The 27,441-nt window shown below is 44.0% G+C and overlaps 1 protein-coding gene across 2 annotated transcripts in view; it reads left to right on the top strand.

Moving 5' to 3' along the window:
• LOC135907452 (uncharacterized) overlaps positions 1-27,441 on the top strand; it is a 90,901-nt gene that overhangs the window by 12,116 nt on the left and 51,344 nt on the right. For both annotated transcript variants that reach the window (XM_065439141.1, XM_065439142.1), the window contains exons 5-13: positions 1,632-1,677; positions 6,997-7,055; positions 7,616-7,658; positions 14,781-14,830; positions 15,185-15,227; positions 16,001-16,050; positions 18,799-18,847; positions 25,638-25,702; positions 27,011-27,083. In XM_065439141.1, the coding sequence (XP_065295213.1) occupies positions 1,632-1,677; positions 6,997-7,055; positions 7,616-7,658; positions 14,781-14,830; positions 15,185-15,227; positions 16,001-16,050; positions 18,799-18,847; positions 25,638-25,702; positions 27,011-27,083 (478 nt within the window). The remainder of the gene's footprint in view (positions 1-1,631; positions 1,678-6,996; positions 7,056-7,615; positions 7,659-14,780; positions 14,831-15,184; positions 15,228-16,000; positions 16,051-18,798; positions 18,848-25,637; positions 25,703-27,010; positions 27,084-27,441) is intronic.

Raw genomic sequence — 27,441 nt, 5'->3', positions numbered from 1 at the left:
TGTGGGGATCTAAGTAAACAAAGCTTTCTGTGCTGTTTGCTCTGACTGGTGATAATTAGCAGTGATGTTGACGGCAAATGTTTAATTCCTTCAATGTTTAGCCCAATACAAGAGTGGTGGGTTAATGTTAAACATTACCTTGCGTGCACCAGTGGTGTTTGTCTCTGTAGTACACAAAACACACAGGGAAACGTGTTTGCTGGAGGCATTGTTGCTGCGCCATTGTTCATAACCTCTAAGAAGGTTGAGCATTGTCATTGCCTCACTTGGCACATTGCATCGTGGCAGAAGTGTTAAACTTTAACTGAATTATGAGGCTGCATGTGCCAAAACCACAATCGGATTATGAGGCACGTTATAGTGAAGTGCTAGATTAATTTTAACACCCTGGTGTTCTTTAATGTGCTTCTAAATCTAAGTGCGTGAGCGTTTTTGTATTGCGCTCCCGTCGAAGTGTGGCTGACGTGGTAGGGATCGAACCTGTGATATCGAGCAATGCCATTGCTGAAAAGCTACCATGACGGGCACAGAAGTGTTAATTTGACTTGCGACCGCTTCTGTAGTGTCGCCTAGACCCTGTGGTGATTTAATGCGACTTTGCATCTGCATGACCTACGCCAGTTGTCTGCTTGATAGATTTGCATGGTGTTTCTTTTTCAGAAGTAGCAGAAACGTACCATACCTTCAGTTTGCCCTCAACCACTGTTGTGTCTATAGTAGTAGCATTTCCTTGCCTTCTCACGTTGCCTTTTCTTGTCCTTCTCCCGCCCTCCCCCCATGTATGGGAACTACGAGTGAAAAGTGGTAAGGCTGTTATTCACTCGTTTCACGACTGTGTTAGTTCTACCCATTGTCCGACTCTTCCTCCTACCGCCTCCCTACTATTCTATCTACCTCTACTCCTCACTCACACGTTAGTAGAAGGGTAAGTGCTACAGTTTCTGCGATGCTTTTGTGAGGAGTCACTGATAATTGCAGCTGTCAAGAGGCTAATGGGTTGACGCCCAGGGAGCTCCAGAGGGCATTGTGCACGTGTGATGCTATGAAAAAATCCAAACGAATTTCTCATGTCTCCTTTCTTCTCTGCCACTCTCCTTCCATGTATATACATGCTCTGAACCAGCCCCCAAAGCGACGTGCAAAACAGCAGCAGCAGCAGTGGAAAAGTTGAAGGAAGAGGCAAAGAAAGCATTGCTTTAATATCTTATGTTTCCTAACCTTCATATTTGCTAAATGCCAAGAAGTTACTGGTGGAGTTTCTTCAACTTCAAAAATATATCAGTAGCATGTAAGTTTGAGTTCCATGGTATAATTGGTGCAAAAGTTGTACATAAGCAACAAACACACAGACATATATTTTGGACCAATTCTGCCATGGAATCAAAGCACCAATGAAGTTTTGCCGAACTTTTCTTTGAAGTTGGTGTTTGTTCTAAACATTTTTATATCCCCTTCTGCTGTTTAGATAATGTAATAGTATGTTTGCATTTCATAGAGAGAGGGCTTCTTCGAGTTAATTTTTCACTGAAATGCAATACTGAGGAATGTTGCCGTACGCTTCTGACGTAGTCAGAAAGCTTTTTCCTTTGTTTTGTCTAGACTTAGCACATTTTCTTCTGTTGTCATTCTAGGGTGGAGCAAACTGTTATTGGGGACTATGACTCAGCAATGGAATATGTGAGTGGCTTGGAAAGGCATTTTTGTTTGATCAACATTTTTATTTACTCGCTTTGCCAAGAAAGAAAATTTTGTGAATGATTCAGGCCTTTGAGCATTGCTAATAGGACACTAAAGAGAAAAATAAGTTTACCTGTATTAGTAAACCGCGCTTCTAGTACAGTCTCTGCTTGTTACAACGGACCGTAATAATCCAGCGAAAAAGGTCAAAATCAGGACCGTGGTATGTTATAACATGGCGGAACTTCAAATATACTGTTGTATAGTGACCTATTGATAATTCGTACTCAACAGGCACTGCCAAAAAGTGTGAATAATCAGCAGTTCAAAATATCAGGTTTGCCCGAAAATAAGTTACTTTATTCCACAAATGGCCAAAATAGGTGTGCCATATTCGGAAATCGTCGCTTTCGTGGATACCATCGGCATATCTGAGCGATGGCGTTCTTGGTGCAGTGCCAAGCATGGGATGAACATTGCCCGTCGATGTGTCCGCTGCTTGTCAAGCGAAATTTCGTGAAAAGTGAACATTGGAGAATATGGCCCAAGTTTGTCAACGTGTCGCTGCTCGCAAATCCACTTGTTTTTCTCCTACAGTCCATGGCCGCGATTTTCTTGAAATGCCTTTTATGCTGTTCCTTTTTACACTTTTTGCACTTTGTCAGGGGTCAGAGTGATGCTCTGCACATCTTATCAATGGAATCAGTTGGTTGTGAACGGTGGATGATGAAAGTAGCGTAGAATCGAGCGGAAGGCATCACTACAAAATTGCGGCCTGAAATTCGACCGTTGTCAGGCTGTCGCTGCAGTTAGATGAAAGTGCAGTCAATGCGAGCACTGAATCTTAATCAGTGATAACTAGATCGACTAGTTTCGGTTTTGGGAAAGTGCCAGCAGCATGGCCGGCAACCATGCTGGCGACGTATCAAAACGAAAATATCACTAGTTCTGCTCGACTTGGTTGCCACATTAACATACGTTCGCGAGAAACTAGCTTCCTGCACATACATTGCAAGAAGCTAGCTGCTAGCTTGTTCATTCTTTAAGAAACAGTGAATTTTTGTACATTTCTCAAGTGGCCAGAAATACAAGTTGCCTACAGTGCACTGTCACACACACGCATCACTACGGCAAAGTATGCTGTGTGTGTACCATCTAGACAAAAATTTCAATGAAAATTTTCTGTTTTAGCTGATAGTTTGTTGTAGCCGGGTCCATTAAAAGCCTATAATTTGTTGCAGTAGAATAAGCAGACTGAACTAAGTATGAATAATGATCTGTTATATCTGAAAGTATCTTGTATGCAGATCTACTATAGTAGGTGTAAACTGTGTATAAAGAAAGCCACTGTTATAGTGACGGAACCAGAGGAAAACAAAATGAAAAACAGATGTTGATGCCGCCTTGAAGTTCCTACACCAGCTTGCTGTGATGTAAAATTTGACATCTGTCCAGGTCGAGTTAGAGGTATACTAAAGAGAAACACTGAATTAGTTTAGATGGATAAACTATTTTTGAAGAACCCTAGTTTCATTGATTTCACTATAATAGGTTGAATATATGAAAAGAAAATGACTGTTCAAGTGTCATTCTTGAATTTCATGCCGCACCCACAAACCCGATATGCCACTGTGACATCACAGATCACAGACCATTTTTCTTGCATTTCTGCCTTTGTGGTTCAGTAAATGCTCCTGAAACTTTATAAGTTCAGTCTTTGTCTCTTAAAATACAATGTAATTCACTTTTGCCAATAAAAATTTAACTAGACCCGAGAAGGCAACATCAAAATCTGTTGTCACACCTAGCTGGTGAGGGAATTTCAAGGTGCCGTCACCACCTGTCTCATTTTTCTGTCTTCTCTGGCTTACCAAGTGTCTTTTCACAGTATTAGTGGATGTAATGGTATTGTGGATGTTTAGTTCACTAGCACAGCTCAAATCATTTTTCTTTTTGGTGTCCTTTTAATTTTTTATTGATAAATATGTACTGTGTAGTATTCTACAGGAGTCAAAAGCAAATTTTAGCAACTGTCAAAATTTTGCTAAGTCACAGTAGCCAAAATATGGAAAAATAGTTTGAAATCAGTGGTGTCATCCTGACGTATTAGCTCTGAGGTTGTGGCGCGGCATTCTAAAGGTGACGTTTGATTTTAATTTTCTCTTCTAATAATCAGTAAATTACTGTCAAATGAATGGAAGAGAGTTCAGAAAGAACACATTATCAGTCTAAATTTAGGATTTTTCTCTAGTATCCCTTTAAGGGGGCTCTGAAACACTTTTTATCGAAGCTGCGAAATGTATTTGACGATAAACAAGACTATTTCAGAAATACTCTGCAGCAAAAAGTACTGCAATGTGTTTAGAATAAGTAGAGTTACTGGCAATGGAACATCATGTTTGAACCCCTTTGCGGTGCTCCTGTTCCTTCTTCAATGCCTTGCACTGCTGAAGGCTACGGCGGAGTGAGGCATGCCCACAATGCTTCGCCTATTGAACGTCACTGTGGCATGCAGTGCAAATTTGATTTTGGATGTTCACGTAGATGCCACTACTTCTGGCTTTTGCACCTGCGACGTGTCAAACTCTGAGGCTATCCCTCATGGTTGAGTTTATGGTGTCTCATCCCATTGATGTGCTACAATGTACTGTATAGTTACCCGCAGCTCTGTTTCCTGGCATCAAGGGGCTAGTAACACATTTCCTTACGCACTTATCTCTATGGCAGTTGCACAAGTTTTGAGGTTCAAATGAAACGTTGTCTCTATGTTCACTTGTGCGAGTACGTCAGCAGTTCCCACATCAAGTAATTGATAGATACCACACTACGGCCTCGCATTGAAAGGATTCCTAACGTAACAGGCTTTGACTACGATGGCGACACACCTCAAAGGTGTGCAACAAGTTGGATGCTGGCACTCGAGCCAACCCGCTATGCACCTGGAGCCATGTCACCCACAGAGACCCTTTATATACACAGGTGTCCTCAGCAAGCTGTCATGGCAGTCTGCAGTGGCCGCGGTATCTACGCCGCATATCAGATGCAGCTACATGTGACTGTATGCAATACTTGCCACGTGCATGAGCACTGTCAATAGCTCAGTATGAAGCGATAATTGCCTAGGCATCTAGCCAGGAGTAGCCGGGAGTGAGTGCACACTGGCAAGCGTCCGTCTGGTCCGATTTTAAGTTTCATTTGAGGCTAATTGAGCGCTCAAAACTAATCGAAATGGAGAAGGCCTCGTTGGAAAAGAGAGTGATTGAGAAAAAGGCGACTTCGCGTTCTGCTTGTAAGTTCCACACTCTGTATACAACTGCAAAATTTGGCGGAGATGTTCACAGCAGCATATGCTATCCACGGACTGTTTTTTCACCAACCCCGAGGAGTGGCTCAGGACCCCTTTAATGGTGGATAGCACAAACAGAGCAGATTCCTGTCTCCTTGTTCATTTGCTTGTGAAATCCACTATTACTGTCTGGCAACTGGCGTATTGTTATGTTCTATGGTCAGCGGAGAGTCCATGTGCATTGGGCAACAGAATCAGGGATGTAACAGTCTTGCCCCCTCCCCGCCCCTCCTATGCTTACTGGTAGAAGGTAACTGCCACTCTCATGTTGAATGCTGTACAGCATAAGGCACAGCTTCTTCGTAAATATACTTTCAGCCCAGATCCTATGCCCAGATTCTGTGCTTTTTCTAATGAATTGCTTCTTAGCTCCACAAACATACGTGCATTAAAGCTGGTTCAAACTTGATACAACACAAAACATATGCAGTGAAAAAATAAGTAAAAGGCAATGCATTGTTAGGCAAGCTAGTGTTAAATAACTGCAACTTCAAAATATTAGCTTTATGAAAGGAATAGGGCTTCTTGTGAACTGTAGTTCTTGTGTTATTAAGTTTTGTAGCTGCCGTATTTCTGCATGTATAACCTGCACCAAAAATGAAAACTTTAGCAGTAAAGTAGGAGTGTGGGTTATATGTGAATTTCGCCTTGAAGTAAGGCTCATGGCAGTGCCATCCCTGCTGCCATGAAGCCACACCTCAAGGCAAGGTTCTCTGCCATTCAAAGTTTGGTATCTCCGAGGAAACCCAACCCTCTCTCCACGCTTGCATGTTGAATCAGTGTTGGGATTTTTGGCTCAGTGGCATTTGCTTCGTCACCGTTGCCCATGTAAGGGCTGCTCTTTTCACGCATGTCGCTGTAAACTGATCTGATTCATGTCGCATATCTGATTCATCCACGATCACTTCCGTCATGTGAATCCAGCTTTATCAGCATGCTGAAGACAAGGGAACAGAGCTGATGGCCGAAAATACGACGTGGACAAGTCGTGCATTCACAAATAGAGTTGGTTTTTGCAAAGATTAAAGTGTTGCTGTATGCAGTTACTTCTGTGGGTTATACACTTATACAAATTTTTGGGCTGTTGTAATTGTGGGTGCATCGTATACATAGAAAACTACGGTATTAATGAGGAAACCATGGCTGGGGTAGTCTAGCGTTTTAGCTAAGGCAGGGTCAGCCAGAAGGTTAGGCAAGGTTGGACCGTTAGTGATTAGTCACATTCCACAATCTGTAGCACTCTTAACAAGTAACCCAATTGGTGTGTTGGTTCTGAACTTGCTATAGGAACGGTCCTGTGGTACAAAGTTAGATGCAGGAAAACTGGTTGCTGCTCCTCTCCTCATCATGTCTTCTGTCCTGTTGTACTGTTTTTATAATGCATTCAAATCACACATTGTTGACTGCTTATTACAGACACAGTTTAAGTTGTTTTTTTAAGCTGCTATGGCAGAATCTTGCAGCTCACTAGCTCACATTGTGATATCTCATGCACCATTGTATACTGCAGCGATTGCATTTCATTCTTAGTCAACAGCACAAAGACTCTCCCCGAGGCAGAACAACATGCACTTGTCTGTCAGTTCAGCTGTAGCCTTGTTTATTTTTACAATGACTGCCTCTGCATTGCATTGGAATTGGTGGTCCACTGTGGTGGCACCACACTCCCAGACATTTTATTCCTGTTTATATTAAATAATGGACAACTTTTGCCATGCGCTGCTGCTTCTTTGTTGCTGCATGACATGCAATGAAGGGAAGTTGGCGTGACCTTAACAGTACTCTTTAGACAATCACCAACTGATTGAGAAAGTGGCTCCCTCTAAGTGACCTCTCCCTTTGGCATCACCAGGCAGGCATTGGAAAAACAGAGAAGGCGGTGACTTGGCCATACTATTGTGTTTATTTCAGTGTCAGCACATTTCTTTTTGTTGCCATTCATTTTGGGTGGCTTACAAGCAGTGTTCTTTCAGATTGAAGACTTTCTGCAGCAAGAAAAAAGCACATTGCTTGGTGCACACCCCTTCAAGTTGTGAGTGGTCTTTGATCTACTTTTAGTTGCTTGGGTGGTCACATTAAGGCACTTGTCGTCATCGGGAGTTGTAGCATGGCCACTGCGGGATAAAGGTCTTATTTGTTTGCTTAAAGGGCCCCTGAAACGGTTCGGACAAATTTTGTAAACGCGTAAGGTACAGCTTAAGTAGAACATTCGCACCACAATTTAAGTGAAGCGTTACGTATTCATGGAGCTACAAGAGATTACAAATTACCCTCCTCCCTAGCCATGCTTTTAAGGGCAACAAAGGATTAGTTGCAGCGATTATGAGGCCAGGAAATTTGCATGTATAGAGTGAGTTTGGCTGGTGCAGGACAGGGTAGTTGGTGACTCCCGAGAGAGACCATTGTCTTCAGTGGACTTGTGCTGGTGCTGTTGAGATGCAGAGAAGCCTCCTATACCACTTCACTGTCTTTGATGTACGACTTACGTGAATTTTTAAATCTTCGAAGCTTTTAATAAGGCAAAATGTGCAAATTGGCAACAATGACCATCAGTCCGCACATGCAGTTATTTTTGCTTCATCATCTCTGCAGGAAACCAGACATGGCGGTTGGTGATGCTGAGCAGACTATTTTGGTGAGGGGCTTTCAAAATATGACCCACAAATAACAGTGTGTGAATGTGATTGAAAACGAATACTTACCTTCAAATATCAAATAATATGCATATGCATTTCTATGCAAGTATGGTTGCTTTAAGATGTTGGAACTTCACACATATACTGTCAAAGGTAATGAATTGACTAGGAATTCATTACAGTATATTGTAACGAACAATTAAGGGAGTCCAGACACAACTATTTATTGTGGGCTAACTTGTGCCCTGGGGGTAAATAAAAAGGACTGCCGCGTTCTGAAGAGGAGATCAAGAATGCCTTCTTTTTCTCTCTCGAGCGTCGCTTCACCTCTTCTTCTTCTTGTAGACGCTGACAATGGCCATCTACGATGCAAGTGCGTGCGGCGAAAACACGTGCCATCATTTCGTCGTCTTTTCTCCAATACGCCGTTGTCCTCTTAAGGGGGCGCATGAACCTGCGCGCATTGTTTAAATATGTTTCTGCCTTGTGTCATTATCCCCCTCCAAAACGCATCGTCCCGATGCGTACAGCGACTAAATTGTTCACAAGCTGTTGTCCATACTAAAGTGGTATATGGCAGAGAATAGATGTTCGGTCGAATATTCACTGCCTGTCATAATATGGCTTCAGTCTGACCACATGTACAGTTTCCGTGCGACGCCGGCATCGTGATGAGCTCACTTGTCCTTCTGGCGTAACTTCGTAGTTCAGGGGACTGATGCGGTGAAGTACTCGGTAAGGGCCGAAATAACGGCGCAAAAGCTTTTCGGACAGGCCGCGCGTCCGCACGGGAGTCCACACCCATACTCTGTCGCCTGGGGCATACTCAACTTCCCTTCGCCGCAGGTTGTATCGGTCCGCGTCGATGCGCTGCCTTTGTTGAATGCGATGTCACGCCAGCTGACGTGCTTCTTCGGCCCTCTGTGTAAAGTCGCTGATGTCGGGGTTCTGTTCTGTACTGTCGCTGACAGGCAGCATTGCATCCAAGGGTGTAGTAACTGTTGACCAAAAACAAGCTGGAATGGCATTACCTGAGTGGTCTCTTGCAATGCGGTATTATAGGCGAATGTTGCATAAGGTAGTATCTTGTCCCATGTACGGTGCTCTAAGTCTACGTAAATTGACAACATATCGGTCAGCGTCCTGTTCAATCGCTCGGTTAGCCCATTTGTTTGAGGGTGATAGGCAGTTGTTTTCCTGTGGCTGGTATGAGTCAGTTTCATAATGGATTGCGTCAAATCGGCTGTGAACGAAGTTCCTCGGTCCGTGATAATAATTGCAGGGGCACCATGTCGTAATACTATCTTGGTGACAAAGAATTCAGCCACTTCGACAGCCGTTGCACTGATGAGAGGGGATGTCTCGGCATATCGGGTTAGGTAATCCGTGGCTACTACAATCCATCGTTTCCCTGATGACGATGTCTGAAAGGGACCGAGCAAGTCCATTCCTACTTGTTCGAACGGCGCTCCTGGGGGTTCTGTTGGTTGAAGGAGGCCTGCGGGTTTTAATGGAGGCGTTTTGCGTCTTTGGCAATCCCGACATGTTCGTACATAATGCTGTACTGAAGTCAATAGCTTTGGCCAGTAGTACTTAGCATGAATTCGGGCGAACGTTCTGCTCACTCCGAGGTGTCCTGCTGATGGGTCATCGTGACAGGCTTCCAAGATTTCAGATCGCAAAGCTGAAGGAACGACGAGCAAAAATTTCTCTGTGCTGTGATCAAAATTTCTTTTGTACAGGACACCATTTCTCATCACATACGATGACAATCCCCGGCAGAAAACTCGCGGAACATGGACTGGGTGTCCCTCGAGGTGCCTGATGAGTAGGAGCAACTCGGCGTCAGACTGTTGGTGTTCGGCCATCTCAGATGTGGTCACGGCTCCAAGAAACGGAAAGTCGTGTCCATCTTTCACAGGAGCAGATTCGACCGGCGCACGTTATAAACAATCAGCGTCACTGTGCTTGCGACCTGACTTGTACACAACCATTATGTCGTATTCCTGCAGCCTCAGACTCCATCTAGCAAGTCGTCCAGAAGGATCTTTCAGGTTTGCAAGCCAGCACAATGAGTGATGGTCGCTGATTGCTCGGAACGGTCTACCGTATAAGTATGGTCAGAATTTTCCTATGGCCCATATTACTGCGAGGCATTCTTTTTCGGTGGCTGAATAGTTGGTTTCAGCCCTCGAAAGAGTGCGGCTGGCATATGCAATCACTCTTTCCTCTCCGTTTTGCCATTGAACGAGGACGGCACCGAGTCCTAAATTGCTGGCGTCTGTGTGGTTGTCTGTTTCCGCTTCCTCATCAAAGTGCGCAAGGACCGGGTGGTTTTGAAGTCGGCGTCGTAGCTCATTGAATGCATCTTCTTGTTCCCTTTGCCAGACGAAAGGCATATCTTCTTTCGTTAATCATGTTAATGGCTTGGCAATCTTTGAAAAGTTTTTGACGAAACGCCTGTAGTAGGCACAAAGTCCTAGGAATCGCCTAACGGCCTTTTTATCAGTTGGTCTAGGAAACTTTTCTACTGCTGCGGTCTTCTCAGGGTCAGGACGAATGCCTTCGGAGCTAATCACATGGCCGAGGAAAAGGAGCTCATGGAAGCCAAAGTGACATTTTTGTGGCTTTATCGTCAGCCCTGCTGAACTAATAGCTTTGAGCACAGACCTTAGTCGTTCCACATGCTGAGCAAAGGTGGTAGAAAAAATCACGACGTCGTCAAGATAAACCAGACAGGACTGCCACTTTAACCCGGAGAGCACAGTGTCCATCATCCGCTGAAAGGCGGCAGGTGCGGAACAGAGGCCGAACGGAAGTACCTTGAATTCGTATAGTCCGTCAGGTGTGACGAATGCTGTCTTCTCACGATCTCGTTCGTCCACTTCTATTTGCCAGTATCCGCTTTTGAGGTCGAGAGAGGAAAAGAATTTCGCATCCCGTAGTCTATCGAGGGTGTCATCGATCCTCGGAAGGGGATAGACACCCCGCTTTGTGACGACGTTTAGCTTCCGATAATCAACGCAGAAGCGCAAGGTCTGATCCTTTTTCTTTACCAACACCACAGGCGAAGCCCACGGGCTGGTCGATGGTTGAATTACGTCGTCTCTAAGCATTTCTTCGACTTGTTTGCTGATGGTCTCTCTCTCCTTCGGTGACACTCGGTAGGGATGCTGGCAAATAGGCCTCACAGCTTTGTTGACAACGATACGGTGTTTGGCGATGGATGTTCTCTGGACTTTCGATGTCGTTGAGAAACACGAGGCGAATTCTCGTACAAGGTTCTCTATTTGCTGCTTCTGGCTCGGTGATAGTGCTGCTCCGATGTTGACAGATGCGAGTATGGAGTCTACGTTGTCAGAATACAGTAGTGCAGCAACGGAAGGGCTCAAATCCGTAATCTGTTCATAAGCATTAAGGCGGGCAATGACAGTTCCCTTCGCAACATGCTGGACTTCATTTCCAAAATCAGTCAGGAAGACATTCCAACACCCATCACGCAGTTGAACCAGACCCCTTGCTATACAGATTCCTTTTTCGAGTAAGAGCCCAGTGTTACTATCTGCTATTCCTTCATAGTCGCTGAATACGGTGCTCCTTACGGCGACAGCTATGCTGGACCTTGGGGGTATCGTGACGTCGTCGTCTATAATCTGAAGAGCATCAAATTGTTCTTCACACTCGAATGTCGCGATGGCGTGCTTCGTTGAAAACGACACACAGGATTCCTGCAAGTTGATAACTTTGATAACTGCACCGTTTGCCTGCAAAAAGTCCATTCCAATAATTAAATCCCTTGAACATTCTGACAGGACAATGAAACTGGCGACGTATGTAAAGCCGCGTATTCCGATTCTAGAAGTGCACCTGCCCACCGGGTTGATAAGGTGTCCTCCGGCGGTTCGAATTTGCGGTCCTCTCCAAGGAGTCAGCACTTTTTTCAGTCTTCTGGCAAGCACTTTGCTCATAACGGAATGGTCTGCGCCTGTGTCTACTAAAGCAGTAATTTCGCAGCCGTCTACAGTCAAACCTCGGTATATCGAACACGGATATATAGAATTATTGCGTATATCGAACACTTTCTATATCACGTGGAAAATCGCATGCATTTTTAATTTTTTATTTCGAATGGGGCCGGATGGAAAATGGATATATGGAACTCCGCCGCCCCAGACCAAGTGCGCTCTGTTGACAGGAGGCGAGCTTTCCCGCAACACTCTCGAAGATAGCGGCGGCGCGATGGGCGTTCCCGACTGCTGCGTACGACAGCTCCCACATCGGTTGCGCCGAGGGCGCCATTTGAACGTAGCGGCGTACACACGCGGCGGCTTGGAGCCAGCCACGGCCGGTCTCGAAGGGAGCGCGCGCTCCCCTAGAGACTGGCCGTAAGCCAGCCCGGCCGCCTCAACTACGCGCGCCCGCGCCCCCGCTGTGCGCGCGTGATCGAGGCGGCCGTGGAGCCAGTTGGAGCGCTTTGTCGGTGCTGAGCCACACAGCATGTGCATTGAGGACTTCGTTGGCGGTGACGACAGCACCGGAACAGTGGCGGAGTTAACAGACGTGAGATCGCGGCAGAAGTGACTGCTGAGCGGCCAAACGAAGACGCTGCCGAGGCTGATCCAGCAAGCGCTGATGTTGCCCCGCTCCCGACTGCAACTGAGGCTGTAGCTGCTTTGGCCGTTGTACGCCGCTACTGCGGCGCAATAGAAGGCACTGGACTGTCTCTTGTGGACCGTTTGGACTATGTTGAGGACGCCGTGGTCAAGCACGCGGTTTCCAATATGAAGCAGGCTACGCTGCTTCAGTACTTTCAGCGAACGAAATAAATACTTTGTTTGAAGCTTCATGTGAGTATCTATTGCGCCACGATTGGTTCATTGATTGATTTGTGCTAGTTTTTGACGCGTTTTCTACGTGATTTTATATATCGAATTCTGGCTATATCGAACTATTTTGCGATCACCGCGCTGTTCGATATATCGAGGTTCGACTGTATAAACACACATAAATCTGAAGCAACGTCACTTTTTCCGCAACTGCTCTCGCGTCCGTCGTTCAGCGCTGGAGGCTCTGTTTTTGCGTCGACAGCGGCCTCACCTCCACAGGTCGCCGGTATTAGTTTTCCCGACGTGGGCTTTGGGGGCGTCGCCTTGGGGAGCTTAAGGATGGACGCGGGCTCAGTGATCGATACCTCAGCGGCACTGTTGACCGAGGTTGATGTTGCTGTGAAGTCTGCGGGCTTTGGCGCGTTGACAAATACTCTTGGATCTCGAAAGGGCGTTCACCGTTTCTTGGGCAAGGAGCATTTACGGAAAACCCCCGAAGTCCCACTCTGTGGTACTCGCACATCCTGTAGAGATGACCAGCTTCGCGGCAGTGGTAGCACAGTGGGATTCTATCAGGAGTGCGCCATATGTCAGCCTTCCGGAATCACATCTCCGGCGGAGACGGCAAGAATCGAGGTTCGGGTACATGCGCATTTGCCGCGATGAAAGTACGTCCTGGAGATCCTCTGAGTACCTCGGCGTACGATACCGTCGGCCGTACCGGTGACGACGCTTGCGGCTGTGCTGGCGGGTGCTGTTCGCGGACTGCTTGTCTAACTTCTTCGCGAACCACTTCTGCTAATGAAGAGACCGCTGTGGGGCCGTTGTTCAGCTGGTGCCTCTGGAGCTCTTCTCGAACCACAGATCTTATGAGTTCTCGTAAGACCTCGACGCTGTTCCCGAACATTGCTGACATCATATCCATGGAGGCGACGTTCATATCGCGGTTGTAGAGTCTCGCACGCTGTTGAAGAGTCCTTTCCATAGTTGTCGCCTCGGAGCGGAATTCGGCGACGGTGTGTGGAGGGCTCCGAACCAAACCGGCAAAAAGCTCCTGCTTCACACCGCGCCTCAGGTGCCAAAGATTCTTGTCCTCGCTCATGCTCGGATCGGCCCGGTGCAATAACCGGGACATATCTTCGATATACATTGCCACGCTTTCGTTGTTCCGTTGGCTTCGTGCTTGCAAAGTGGCTTCAGCTTTTTCCCGGCGGTCCGTGCTCGGATACGTGGCCAACAGCTCCCGTCGGAAGTCATCCCACGACCGGAGGACAGCTTCATGGTTTTCAAACCACATTCGCGCACAGTCTTGCAACGCGAAGTAAACGTTGCGGAGCTTCCGGTTTTCGTCCCATCCATTGTAGTCAGCGACGCGCTTGAAGCCTTCCAACCACTCCTCGGCGTCTTCGAAGGTATCGTCGTGAAAAGGCTCCGGCGTCCGCGGCTGGTCGATGACGATGCGGGTTGAGGCTGTCTGGGATGTCATTTCAGGATTGTCTGCTGCTGCTATTATAGTTTGCTCCGGCAAAAGAGGAAACTCAGGCGGCTCACCACGTAGGCAATGGCTCGTGCGCTGGTGGACAGGCGTGAACTCGTTGGGTCTGAGATGGCGTGGTTCCAGGCTGCTTTCTCCAACTCGAATTGGGCTGGAAATCATTACCCCGCACCTCCACCAGAATTGTAACGAACAATTAAGGGAGTCCAGACACAACTATTTATTGTGGGCTAACTTGTGCCCTGGGGGTAAATAAAAAGGGCTGCCGTGTTCTGAAGAGGAGATCAAGAATGCCTTCTTCTTCTCTCTCGAGTGTCGCTTCACCTCTTCTTCTTGTAGACGCTGACAACGGCCATCTACGATGCAAGTGCGTGCGGTGAAAACATTTGCCATCATTTCGTCGTCTTTTCTCCAATACGCCGTTGTCCTCTTGAGGGAGCGCATGAACCTGCGCGCGTTGTTTAAATATGTTTCTGCCTTGTGTCAATATGCTTGTTTACTCAACTCATGTTAATTTTGTAAATGAGTAATTCACACTATCTGCCTGGTCTCTTCAACCTCTGCTTATTGTACTGCATGAAATGCCCATAAACTGAGAGGCGTTTGGTCCTGCACTAGTTGTCACTCATCACACTTGCTGTCAAACAATAAACTCTGGATTGTGCGTTGTGCTGCAAAAGTTACAATTTAACAAGGAAAAACTGCGCTTGCACCCAACGAAAAAAAAGTAGTGCTGTACTGTTTTCCATGACCATTGCTTATAAAACAATCGCAAGAGCACAGTTTTTTTTTATTTACAGATGTCTCCTTCACAGCTCAAGAGAGCTTCTCATGAAATGCCGGATACAATGTAAGTTTTCCAATTATATCTTGCATAGGCACTAAAAAAGGCAAATGCATTTAAGGGCAAAAGAGGATTAGTTGCAGCGATTATGAGGCCAGGAAATTTGCATGTATAGAGCGAGTTTGGCTGGTGCAGGACAGGGTAGTTGGTGACTCCCGAGAGAGACCATTTTCTTCAGTGGACTTGTGTTGGTGCTGTTGAGATGCAGAGAAGCCTCTTGTACTGCTTCACTGTCTTTGACGTACGATTTACTTGAATTTTTAAATCTTTGAAGCTTTCAATAAGGCAAAATGTGCAAATTGGCAACAATGGTCATCAGTCAGCACATGCACTTATTTTTACTTCATCATCTCTGTGCAGGAAACCAGACATGGCAGTCGGTGATGCTGAGCAGACTATTTTGGTGAGGCGCTTTCAAAATATGACCCACAAATAAGTGTGGGAATATGAATTGAAAACAAATACTTACCTTCAAATATCAAATAATGTGCATGTGCATTTCTTAGCAAGTATGGTTGCTTTAAGATGTTGGAACTTCACATATATAGCTGCCATGTTTGCATTGTGAGGCCACATGGATGGTTGTCGCTGTTGAGGATCGGCCCATTGAACCAAGACTTACAGAAAGATTCATTTGTGCAATCGCCCTTATCCCTGTTCGTTGCAGTCTAAGTGTAGCCTCACTGAACCTCTTTGATCTGTCATCCCAAACTGTCTGGGGCTGCTCAGGATGCTACATTCGCAACGCTAATTGACTGAAAGCACTGCTTCAGGCAGCCTGGGTTTGTCAGGGATGGATAATCGAAGATTTCTACTTTTGTGAGGAGGCTGACTTTTCCGCAACACTTCAACGTTGGGCGGCTGGGCACACTTTACGAGTTAAATTCTGCCAGCAGCACGAAATGGTCGCAAAATTCATTACAAAATTGGACACATATTCTGAGATTAGATAGAAACAAACATGAAGAGCCGTGTCTCCTCCCACACAGCCAGCAATATACTTGATTTGTTTCAAATATTTGTATCCTACTGAATATTAGAAAATTTCTAAATTCCTAGTTTGTGAATCAAATGGGAATATTAAAAATATAATATTCGGTAGTATTAAAAATTCTCGAATATTTGCACAGCTTTGCTCACAAACTTCAACATGGGAATCTTTTTTTTTTCTTTCAGATGTCTGTTTCTTCACAGCTCGAGTATTCAGATGAAATGCATGGAACAGTGTAAGTTTTGAATTGTGTTCAGCATAAGCACTAATACAGGTGTCACACGGTGTGCTTTCAATTGCGATCGAGTCCAATCAGGATTAAATTTCCCGGTCGAAATTAACTCCTTTGCGCAAGTAAATTGAAAGAACGGCTGTATTTTACTCACGTACGTTCGGTACTTGAGTACGCTTGTATCTGCTGGGATCCTTATACGTGTCAGTTAGTCGATTTACTTGAAAAAATTCAGAATAGGGCGGTTCGATTCGTTCTTGGTAATTGCGACAAAAACCTCAGTATTACCGAAGGCATGCGCAGACTTCATTGGCAAGATCTAAAGGAAAGAAGAAAGTGCCTCAGACTCAAATTTTTTCACAGTGTTTACTATTCTAAAACAGGCATTGACAGGAACAAATATATCACATTACCATCGTATATTTCACGTAGAAGAGACCATGCCTTGAAACTCCATGAATTTCCTTTTAAAGGTGACACCTTGCGTTATAAATTTTTTTATAGGACCACGAGGGAGTGGAATGTTCTCCCGTCAAATATTGTTGGTATACAATGTAATGAAATGTTTTACCATGCTTTGTGCGTTGAAATGAGTGTCAATTTATGTAGATATGTATGTACCCCTGCTGTAATGCCTTCTAAGTTATGCAGGTACTCAATAAATAAATAAATAAATAAATAAATAAATAAATAAATAAGTAAATAATGTTACCAGAGGAAGCCAATCTCGGTCAAGAAATTCCATCCGGATCGGCCTTGATTGCGGTCAAAAGTGGGCATGTGACACCGATATAAGAAAGGCAACAGAATGTAAGGTGTAGTGATGAGACCAGGAAATTTGCTTGTATAAAGTGGGATTGCTCATGACCTTGAGCAATGCCATAGCCGTATAGCTACCACGGCGGACACAGGAGTGTTGATTTGACATGTGACCACTTCCGTAGTGTCGCCTAGACTCTACGGTGCACTTTAATGCGACTCTGCTTCTGCACACTTTGCATAAGTTGTCTGCTTGGCAAATTTGCATGGTGTTTATTTTTCAGAAATAGCAGCAATGTGCCGTACTGTAACTTGAACTTAAATTTATCCTGTTTGCCTGCAACTGTTGTTTGTCGTGTCTATAGTAGTAGTGTTTCTTTACCTTCTAAAGTCACCTTTTCCCTCTCCCCCCCCCCCCTCCTTGTATGACAACTGCGACCAAAGAGTGGCAAGACTGCTATTCACTTGTTTCGCGACTGTGTTGGTTCTACCCATTCTCTGCCTCCTCTACAATTCTATCTAGCTTCCCCCTGGACTTGCACGTTAGTAGAAAGGTTAGCGCTGCAATTTCTGCAGTGCTTTTGCAGGGGCATTGCAGATAATTACAGCTGTCAAGAGGTTAATGTGGCAACACCCAGGGAGCTCCAGAGGGCATTTGACACAGGGCAAAGGTCCAAATAAGCTTCTTGCATCGCCTTCCTTTCTGCTGCGTCCTGTCATGTATACACACGCTGTGAACCACCCCCTGACGCGGTGTGCCCAACAGCAGCAACAGCAGCAGCAGCGGGAAAGTGCGAGGAAGGTGCAAAGAAATCTTCACTTTAAAATTTATCTCTTGAGTTAGAGACGCCCTACCATTCACAAGAAACATCATCGATCACATGCACTCATCATGTAGGCGCATGGAGGAAGGAAAAGGTGGGCACGAGTGCAGGGCTGCTATGCGCTTGAAATGTGGCTCTGGCCATAGCTGAAACGGCACTTTCGAAGTGAAGTTAGAGCACACAACTTTCTTAAGAATGCTTTATGGAAAAGCGTTCCGCTGTACAGCGAAGCCTTTTGGAATGTGATTTTGCTGTGGTATCGTCAAGTTGGCGTGTTATGGCTGAAAATTTAGATAAATGAAACTCGCTGCACATGTTACTGAGCTTGTTTATCTTGTTAATCTTGTTTATCTTATCTTGTTTGCCACGCTCGTATTTCCTTTCCTCTTGGTCCTCTCACTGTTGTCTTTCAATTTCGAGTTTTTGCGCTACTAAGATCATGTTGTTTATCTTAGTTGCACTGCTGCCGTTTTGCTGTTTGCAGCTGGTGTGAGTGAGCATTGCTTACTCTTGGCACTCTTCCTTGGCCAAAGTGCTCAACCTTTTGTCTCTATGCACACGTTTACAGTTCGTGCCATTCTTGCGCCCAGCCCCCTGCAAACTGGAAAGCTAAAATAGAGATTAGAGAGGTTTGTAGTCATACTACCATCATGATGCTGTAGTAGTCTCTGTTGTCATTCCAATTTCATCTAATTTTCATCACACCATCATTTTCACACAGTCGGTTGTCATCCAATTGCCATCATGCTGTCATCATCACACCGTTGTCATCATTACTTCATCATCATATATGGGATTCGCATGTTTCAGCACCACAACATTATCTTGAGCTAATCTTTTTCTGGTAAAAATGGGATTGTTTCCTGGTGTAATGGGCTCCTCCTTCTGTTAGCTCTCTTGCATCTCTCGAAGGCAATTCTCCCATTTTTATATACGTCTGTAGATGCTCCAAGAACCTGTTTTCCTGCTACAAAAGGTCCTCCAAGATGGCCTTGGCCAATCAAATCACTGCGTTGGTGATATAGAGAATTCCTTTATACAACTTCACTGTCTCTCTCTTACAAGTTACTTGGATTTGCATGCATCTTGAAGCTTTTAATGAGGCAGGATGTGTGAATTAACAGCAATGGCCATTAGCGCATGCAGTTATTTTTGCTTCCTCATCCAGGTGCAGCAAACCAGACTTGTGTGTTGGTGATACAGAGCAGACTGCTTTGGTGAGTGCCAAATAGGCTTTGAAAATATATTTCACAAACTTCAACAAGCAAGTCTTTAAATGCAAAACATTCTTGCTTAGTTCGACCCAGTTTTCTGTAATTGATTGATTGATTGATTGAGTAACTTTTATTTTACAGTCCTGCAGTTTTCTGTAATGGCTATGGCCAATTTTGTGGGCCAACTCTGCATGTAGTGTAGCCTTAAAATATGAGCTGTTTCTGTTAGTATGTGCTGCTCTTCAATGAACCTCTTTCATGTCTACTTGGGTATGGGCTGCTTTTCAGTGAGCTTCTTTGTGTCAAAGCAAACCCAAACAGAAAACCATAACTGAACCCCAATTTTGTGCAGAACTGAACTCGAACCCGAACCGAACCTAGAGTGAAAAAAATAAATAAATAATGGTTACTTGTTCAACATGAAATGGTTCGAGCATATAAGGTGACCACAGGTGCTTAATAATTTACACAATTTTTCGAGTGACTACTTCTTCAGTTGGTGCACCCTACAAGCAGATTGCTACTACTCACCGAGTTGCTTTGTGTGTGACAATTGGGATAGATGATGGGTGTATGCTGGTAACTACAGCTACCTCGGCAGAGACGCTTGCACTTCTGAAGTCGGCCACAGTACTGTCCCGTAATCGAAAAGTTGTTTCAGGGGCTCCGCGAAAGTAGCATTTCTGTCGACGTGCCTAAATTGGCCGTTAGGTCAACTTGTTACTAAATGTAGATAAACGTGGACAGTGGAAAAGATGATGTCCTCGAGGAGAGATTTTAACAAGTTCAGCTGCATGACTTATTGTAACCATAACACTGCAGTCACTAATGATTGCAGTTCGCTTGTCAGTGAGCGGCAACCGCGGCTCTGAAATCTGTTCTGTGCCCCAGTTCAACAGACATTTAGTTCTTAGCCAAACAGAGTACAACATTATTTGTGGGGCACAATGTGCATGCTTTTTACTTCATTGTCTGCCCTTAGCCAGCACAAGACTACATGCCACTTGCAGATGCATAAAAATGATCGATGCAGAGTTCAGTGCAAACTGTCCTTGTTCATCGTTCAGAAGCATCACCTGCTTCTCACCTGCTTCTCAAATAGCAGAAAACTGAGCAAGATGTCAAATGCAGGCTTCTTTCTTTGCTACAGACTAGAAGATTGAAGTTGTAATTCATGTAATACAATGTGAATTCGCGGCTGTCTTCGACACCATGATCACATGCCTCAGTTTGCTCACCACTGGTCCTGTAGTAAAATCCTGAAGTAAAACGAAAATAACTGACTCTGCAGCTGTCAAAGGAACAAGTGTTGAAGCTGCACAGACCTCACACTGATGCAGGGATTCTCACTAATTACCTCTTTCCTTAATGTGTACTTGCAGATTTCCCGGTATCTGTGTAATTCATAAATTTCTACCGTTTCTTGATTAAACTTGCGCTTGTAGCATCTGGACAAGTCAATAGTATTACGCAGTATGTCGTCATGGGGCAGGCTAAAATGTACTGTGCTGAACTGATTTGCAAGCTGTTATAAACTTTTATTTCACTGAATCAGAGCTGAACCGGAATGAAATTGGAGCGTGTCGAACCTGAATAAAACCAAGCCAGTATTTTTTTGGTTCGACGCCCTGATTTAAACTACAATAAACATGTGCTGCACTCCACATCTGTTCGCAACATGTCACACAAGTATTAATTGTCACCCAAGTTGGCAAAAGCATTACCCAGTGACCCAAGAGCAGCACAGCTAACGTCTCTGGGTATTTGCCTCTGGGTATTTGCCTCTGGGTATTTGCCTCTGGGTATTTGCCACTAGGTATGCGTCCGTATATAGATACATATACAGTCAACTTGTGGTTTTACTGACTCTTGGCAACCGCGAAAACGTCCGAAAAATTAGGCTGTCTGAAAAAATAAATGCATGCAAAAAACACACCATCCTCTATGGAGCGAAAAAGCACCGAATTTTCAGCTTCCACCGCTCAACCGCCGTCCAAGAGCTGGCTGTTCGCTAGCAATCTACTCTATCCCGATATTCGCCGCTCAGCAAACACAGTCATCGGAATAGGTTGCGTGTGGTGGAGCGCGTGGACCAATGAGAGCGTAGCAGAATGGCCATTAGCGCATGCAGTTATTTTTGCTTCATCATCCAGGTGCAGGAAACTAGACTTGTCTGTTGGTGATACAGAGCAGACTGCTTTGGTGGCTTTCTCCCGCTCTTGCTTGCAGGGAGTGATGAATTCGTGGTGGTGCTTCACGCTGGATGTTCTGCCGCGCAAAATTCGTCACAAAAGATTGCTCCATGGAGGCTAGCCTTTGTAGCTATTTCTCAGGTGGTGAAAGTCGAGAACAGAGTAGCAGACCACTGCATCTGTGCCAATGCATCGTTCAGATGACTCAAAAAAGTGCTTTTGATTTAAAAAAAAATGCCCGGGTGCTATCAAAGTATAGTGGCTTAAAAATTAGTGAGTGCACTTTTGTACAGTGTTCTGCTTAGGGATAGTCTATTAATCTTTTTATTCGATTAATTATTAGTATTGCATCACTTTAACCTTTAATCAATTAATTCAATGTAGGGTTTTTCATTGATTAATTGATTAAATGAAATTTTTCCTGGCACTTTTCGAAAGGTTGAAACACAGTTATCTACATTTGTAGGACCCTATTTTAATGTTTGAGAGGTGAAACTAAGTTTGAAACACAAATGTATAAGTGTATACTTGATAATGTATAAGCATTAACTTGTTAAAGACTAAATATAGCTGGCACTGGGGACTTTTGAAAATATAAACAATATATGGTGTAAAATGGCACTTACTGCAGAATTAAATAAGATACATGGCATTAGTGAATCCCTGTACAGCACAGTTAAATAAATAAATAAGAAAAATTGAAAGGTGAAGTCCAACTAAAATATTCCAGGAATTGCAATATGCACGGGGGAAAAGGAAATTGCTAGTTTGGGATTTTAAACCATATGATCTTTTCTACAGAGCAAAGGAATGTCAATTCGCTGGGATGTTTGGGTCAAACCAACACTTTTGAATGGCCACACAACCAGCATGCGATAATAGATGCTTGGAAGCTATAGATTTGCTGGAATCGACGTGAACTCCATTGCTATTTCAAATACATGCTCCAGACCGGCGCGCATGCTGTGCCACCTCTTTATCGGACTGGGAGTAGCATGACGATCAACGACTGGGTTGCTACAGTATCTCCTGAATTGCGAGGGCATTTCAACCCTCTGGCTTTGTGTGGTGTGGTTGCGTGTGCGGTGTGGTGGAAGAGAGGGGAAGCGCTTGGCTCGACATCGATTGGGACTTGGAAAAAACAGTCGACAGTCACTCTGCCACAGCCGCGCAGTCACTGCTCATATGCCACCCTTCTAGCACAATCTCAAAATTTTCGCACCACTCCCACCAAACTCTAAAAAACAATTCATCGAACAGGTCTAATCAATTTGGTTGATTAAATGAAAGATTTAAATCGACAAAGGCTAATTGTTTTGGGGGATACATTTAATAGATTAATCATTTATCAGTATTACTGATCCTAGTGCTTATACACAATAATGTCTGCTTGAATTTTGATGAGAGTTATGTCATCACTGTACACTGGTGGCAACGTCATCAGCGCTTGTGTCAATTCAGAGCTTATCAGCAGTGCAGGCACTGGCTCTTCATTGTCAGTGTCGGCGCCATCACTTGACAGACAGCTTTATTGCCATTGAATGCTGCACAGAGGTTGAGTTCATTGTCACTGTCAGCAAATCACGCAAATGTTACCTCAGCATAATTCACAACTACCAGCAACATGTAGGTCGTTGATTACAAAGTCCATGGAAATGGACTAATAAGACACACTGCTGTTATCTTTGGATGAGATCGCTGGCTCAATATGCATCATCAAAGGCCATCCTTGAAGCTTCCACTTGAAAGTTTCTTGAGCTTGCCTCAAAGGAGCTTACACCTAAAATATATTCAGCTTTCTTCTCTAAAACCATGTCATGATTGAAAAACCATTGCTAGTTGTAGATTACGACATTCAAATTCCTAAGATGCTGTTGAATTACACTTCTGGAGCTTTCTCTTCAACGTAGATTCATTTTTCACCATCCAGGTGATGTTGAAGGCCAAGGTACCATGCGTGTGAAATTAATGTCTGTTTTGCTGCAGGTGATCTCAAAGAATGGAAGCATTTGACCTAGGTAACTTATGGCATTGCTTTAGCCTTCAGACTGCTGCAGCCATTTTCATATGTTGAACATGTTATAGCAGCTAATTTTGGACTGCCCAAAACCTTATGCCAGGGTGTCTACCAACTGGGAAAACCGGGATTTCTCAGGGATGTTGAGCAGTCTGGAAAAACTCAGGGAGAAGTCGGGGAATTTGTGCCTCTATCAGGAAAAATTAGCTGTAATTTTATTGAAAGGGTTGAAAGTCTCCGTAATGCTGGTTCGAGTAACAGACAGGAATTGTAATGAATCGTCTTTGACGCCCTGTCGTCGGCTGGAGGAGTTGCCAGTGTACCACCACGTACCCCATAGAGTCAATGTATCGGAACATCTGAAATTTTGGACGCAAGAACTCTTTGCCGTCCGATTTTCCAGACGTTTTTCCGGGACCGCAGATACGAACTGGCATTAATCAAAGCCACCACCGCTGTCATTTTGATTAACTCGCTGCCTCGAACTGGCGCTCTTGCACGCAGATACGCTGGCAGCCATAACCACCACTGCGGCAACGCTAGGCCTAGCTGCGTCGACATTCGCTATGAAGCTTCTTGCCGTTGGGTGCCATGTTCTTTATTGAAATAATTCGCTGCTGTCAGCAATGGCACGGGCTCCACCTTTGTGGTTTTTGCGATTGGCTTAGAAGCTCGGAGAGCACAGTGCGTGTCATAATTCCGGTTCCCGAAAGTCAGCATTGCTTTTGTACAGAAATATAACGTGGTGAAGCATTCGCAAAAGTATTGCAGTGAAGCATAACAAGCGTGGGAAGGGGCTATTGCCACGGGACATATTGTGTATTCCTTAATTATACACGCGTGCACCTGGTATTTCCTGTCACAACATGAGCACCGATATGCCTAATATGTATACCGACAGACCTTCAGAGCGTTCTTGAATGTGCCTGTGGCGGTTTGAGCCCTTAAGGGCAGTATATGACATGCATTCATTTTTTCCAACTGGCCAATTTTTCGGATGTTTTCGTGGCCCCTATGGAGCTAAAAAAATCGGATGTGGACTGTGCAACTGACCACAAAGATGCTTCAAGTGGTCTGTGGGGCGAACGAATGGCGGAAGGAGGACAAGAGCAGAAAGGACCTAAGCATTGAGGAATGAATGGGAAAGGAAGCGTGCTGCCACCGATTTGAAGGAGCTTGAGCTCAAAAAACAGTGTTGGCTGATGCTGAGATGCAGGTGTCCTTCATCAAAACCAAAATAAACTCTTTAAAACAGTGAAACACAACATTGAGGTGTCGTGCGCAGGCTGAAAGTATGTCAGGACAGTTGAGGTCGACTTACGAGCTGTTGAGAGGGAGTCTCAATTGTGACAAAGTTCGAGCCACATACCATTGAGCTTGCTATCAGTTGATAGAAATAGCTCATATACGAATATATTTGCTTCTGTATGCATCTAGTTTTTATTCGTATTTGAGAATGGCTGACTTGATTTGCTATTTTTTTTCGAAGACATTTTATATGCTGTGCATTTTACTAACCCCTCCCTTCTATTCTATTTTTGAAGAACATAAACACTACTGCTTAGTATTCAAATTGGATTAAGTCGTTTTTTGTTTAAATTTTTTTCATATGCTTACTAGAGAGTGACAGCATCGGGCAATATGGTTTCAGCCCCCATTGACATAAAACATAGTTCTGCGTCACTCACAGAATTTCGGAAAGGCACTCATGGAAAACCTGAAAAACTCGGGGAATTTGGAAATGTCAACTTGATAGACTCCCTGTTATGCCCTTACTTTTCTGTGGCGTACCCCTGTTAATTGCAGTGGACTCATCTTCATTTTCATTTATAAAATAGCATAAGCTAGTTTGTAAAGCAATATTTTTGTCTCTTTATTATGGATAGACAGATTCTGTATTGTAATCTATAATTTATGATTGCATACACAGCATTTGAGGTGCAAAAACATGGTCAAGTCAAAATCTTCATATGTGTGTGTTTTTTTGTTGGCTGTTCAGTTCTTAGCACTGCTGTCCAGTGCTTATGTAAAGGATTATAACTACACAGCTCTTAATAGAGCTGTATACAGGTTGAATTCTATATTTGGAACTTGCTTGGCAATCACAGTTAGGTGTCTCAGCCTTCTGTACTACCATTCATTTGTTTTGACATCAATAGAATGAAATGCTCAGATTTGCTAATACAATTCATTCATAGTGACAGTTATAGCGTATGTTACCTTGAAAGTAATAGCATCTGGTTGCTCAGTAATGAAGGTATGGAACATGATTAGCGGGAGAACATGATGATGACAATGGAACCCCACAAAAACCATCTGAGACAGAGAGGAAGGTTTACCACAATAATTGGAGCTTGTTACTCTAAATGATACGATTCTTTTCTTGTTGGAACAGTTTAGCCTGCCTAGCATGATCATTCAGGTAATGGCTTGTAGAAGGAAAAGAAAAGATAGGGCAAGCACTTTGTATCAGGACTTTTTAAAGTACTATTACCCAGATTTGTAGGCACTAGCTTAATAGGCTTGTGTGTTGATGTAGTTTGTGTGACGTGACAATTTTAAGTTGGTATGATCTACATTCCAGGAAGCTTGCATGGCAAAACTCGAAATCGGTGGAGACATAGTCTACAGTTGTCTACAGGAGCAATGGTAAACACCATTCGAGTCCTTACTCCTAGAATTGGATTTATTCCTAACCTTCCATCAGATAGGATAAACTTTATTAAAAGAACAATCAGAATAATCGCTAATGGTCGGGGTCCCTAGTCCAGGGCTCCGCTGGCTCTTGCCATCTTCTCAGCTCTCTGGACCTGCTTGAGCTGGTCGCCGATGGCTAAGCTGGACAGCAGTGCCTCCCACTGCTCTCTCGTGGCAGCAACACGGATGATGGCCATCTGAAGTCCCATCTCATTAATCCAGCTGGCAGAAAAATAAGCAAAATAGGGAAACAGGTTTTGTTGTCCTATGTGATGCCGGCAGCATCTTTAACTGCTGTTGACTTCTATTGATGTGATATTGATGGGACATACAAAACTTGTTTGAATTATCCAGTGTTCTAATAGTTTGACATGTGTGGGTGCCTTTTGGAATTTTTGAATGGTGTCCAAACTAAACAGCAGGTCAAATTAACCCATCAGGTTAAAAGATATGTCAACTGTACAGCCATATGAAGCAAACATACAATTCAGGCAAGGAAAGCATAAAATAGTTCTTTTCTTCCTTCTTTTTTTTATGTAGAAATAGGGAAAAGGGAAATGAAAGCGGACAGAAAGATGACTAGCTGCAGCTGACAGCCTAACTCGCATCTTCCACGTTACACTCCGTCACTGAGCTACCACAGTAGCCATTATCCTGTCCATTTTGTTGAGTTTCATGTATGTGTGCTAGATATAACCCTTGGAGTGCTAGCCAGCATGGCACTACACATGGCTACGGTGGTGGTGGCGGAACATTAATTAGATGGCAGGCCCGTTGTCCGCTCTCATTTCTCTCTTTTTTTTTGTTTCTATATTTCAATTAGAAAATAGGTTAGTTTCCCCTTTCCTTTCCCTAATTGCATTGTCTGTTTGCTTCACATGATTGTAACTGACAAAAAGTTGCACCCCCTTGTTCTCTTGCACTTTACAGCTGTTTTATGAAAAAAAGAAAGACATTCATTGCAGCACTTACACCGAGTGCAGTTTGTTGTTTATTAAATGAAGCTTAAGTGGCTCACTGTATGTGTCAGGTAGCACTTTAGCCTTAGCTTTCCTTGTTCCTTTCATATGAAAACGTTATACAGAGGTCAGAATATTTTGCAGTAGCTTGTGCATGTTTTGCATACAAACCATATCGCTGGGGCTCTACTACCCCCTCTTCTTTTCTCATTAAACAACCCACCTCCTCTTCCTGAATAAGGCTGCAAACCAGCTTTATGTGTGTAATGAAGTCATTAATTTATTGGCACCGCTGTTGCAGGGCACATATTTATGACCTTTGTGATGGCTGCTTTGTAGCAACTCCTGAAAATTGCCTGAAGTCATCCATAAAAGTAAGTGCGCCCTGTGGTTCATGTAAGTTTTCTTGACTTGTAGGTAATACATTTTCAAGTGTGTTCCACTGTTTCTGTTAAACATTGATTATTAGTTTTTAATCAACAGTTAATAGCTTAACATGGAGAACTATTGAAACTGTTAGCAGATAGATATATGCATTATTTTGCTAAATCTATATTATTTAAGTATGCACATTATATACTTGGGCACTGTTCAGTGTCTTCGTTTTCGTTTGCATTTTTAAAAATTTATTTATTTCAATTTAGCGTGCCTTATTTGAGTTGTGCCATAACATGTAAACCTGCTTTTCTTGATGACTACTTTAGCTCTGCAAAGGTTTACTGTTTTTTCTGT

Source organism: Dermacentor albipictus, chromosome 1 (assembly GCF_038994185.2).
Source record: "Dermacentor albipictus isolate Rhodes 1998 colony chromosome 1, USDA_Dalb.pri_finalv2, whole genome shotgun sequence".
NCBI lineage: Eukaryota > Metazoa > Arthropoda > Arachnida > Ixodida > Ixodidae > Dermacentor > Dermacentor albipictus.
Note: the sequence above shows the minus strand (reverse complement) of the source record. Positions and strands in the feature narration are given on the sequence as shown.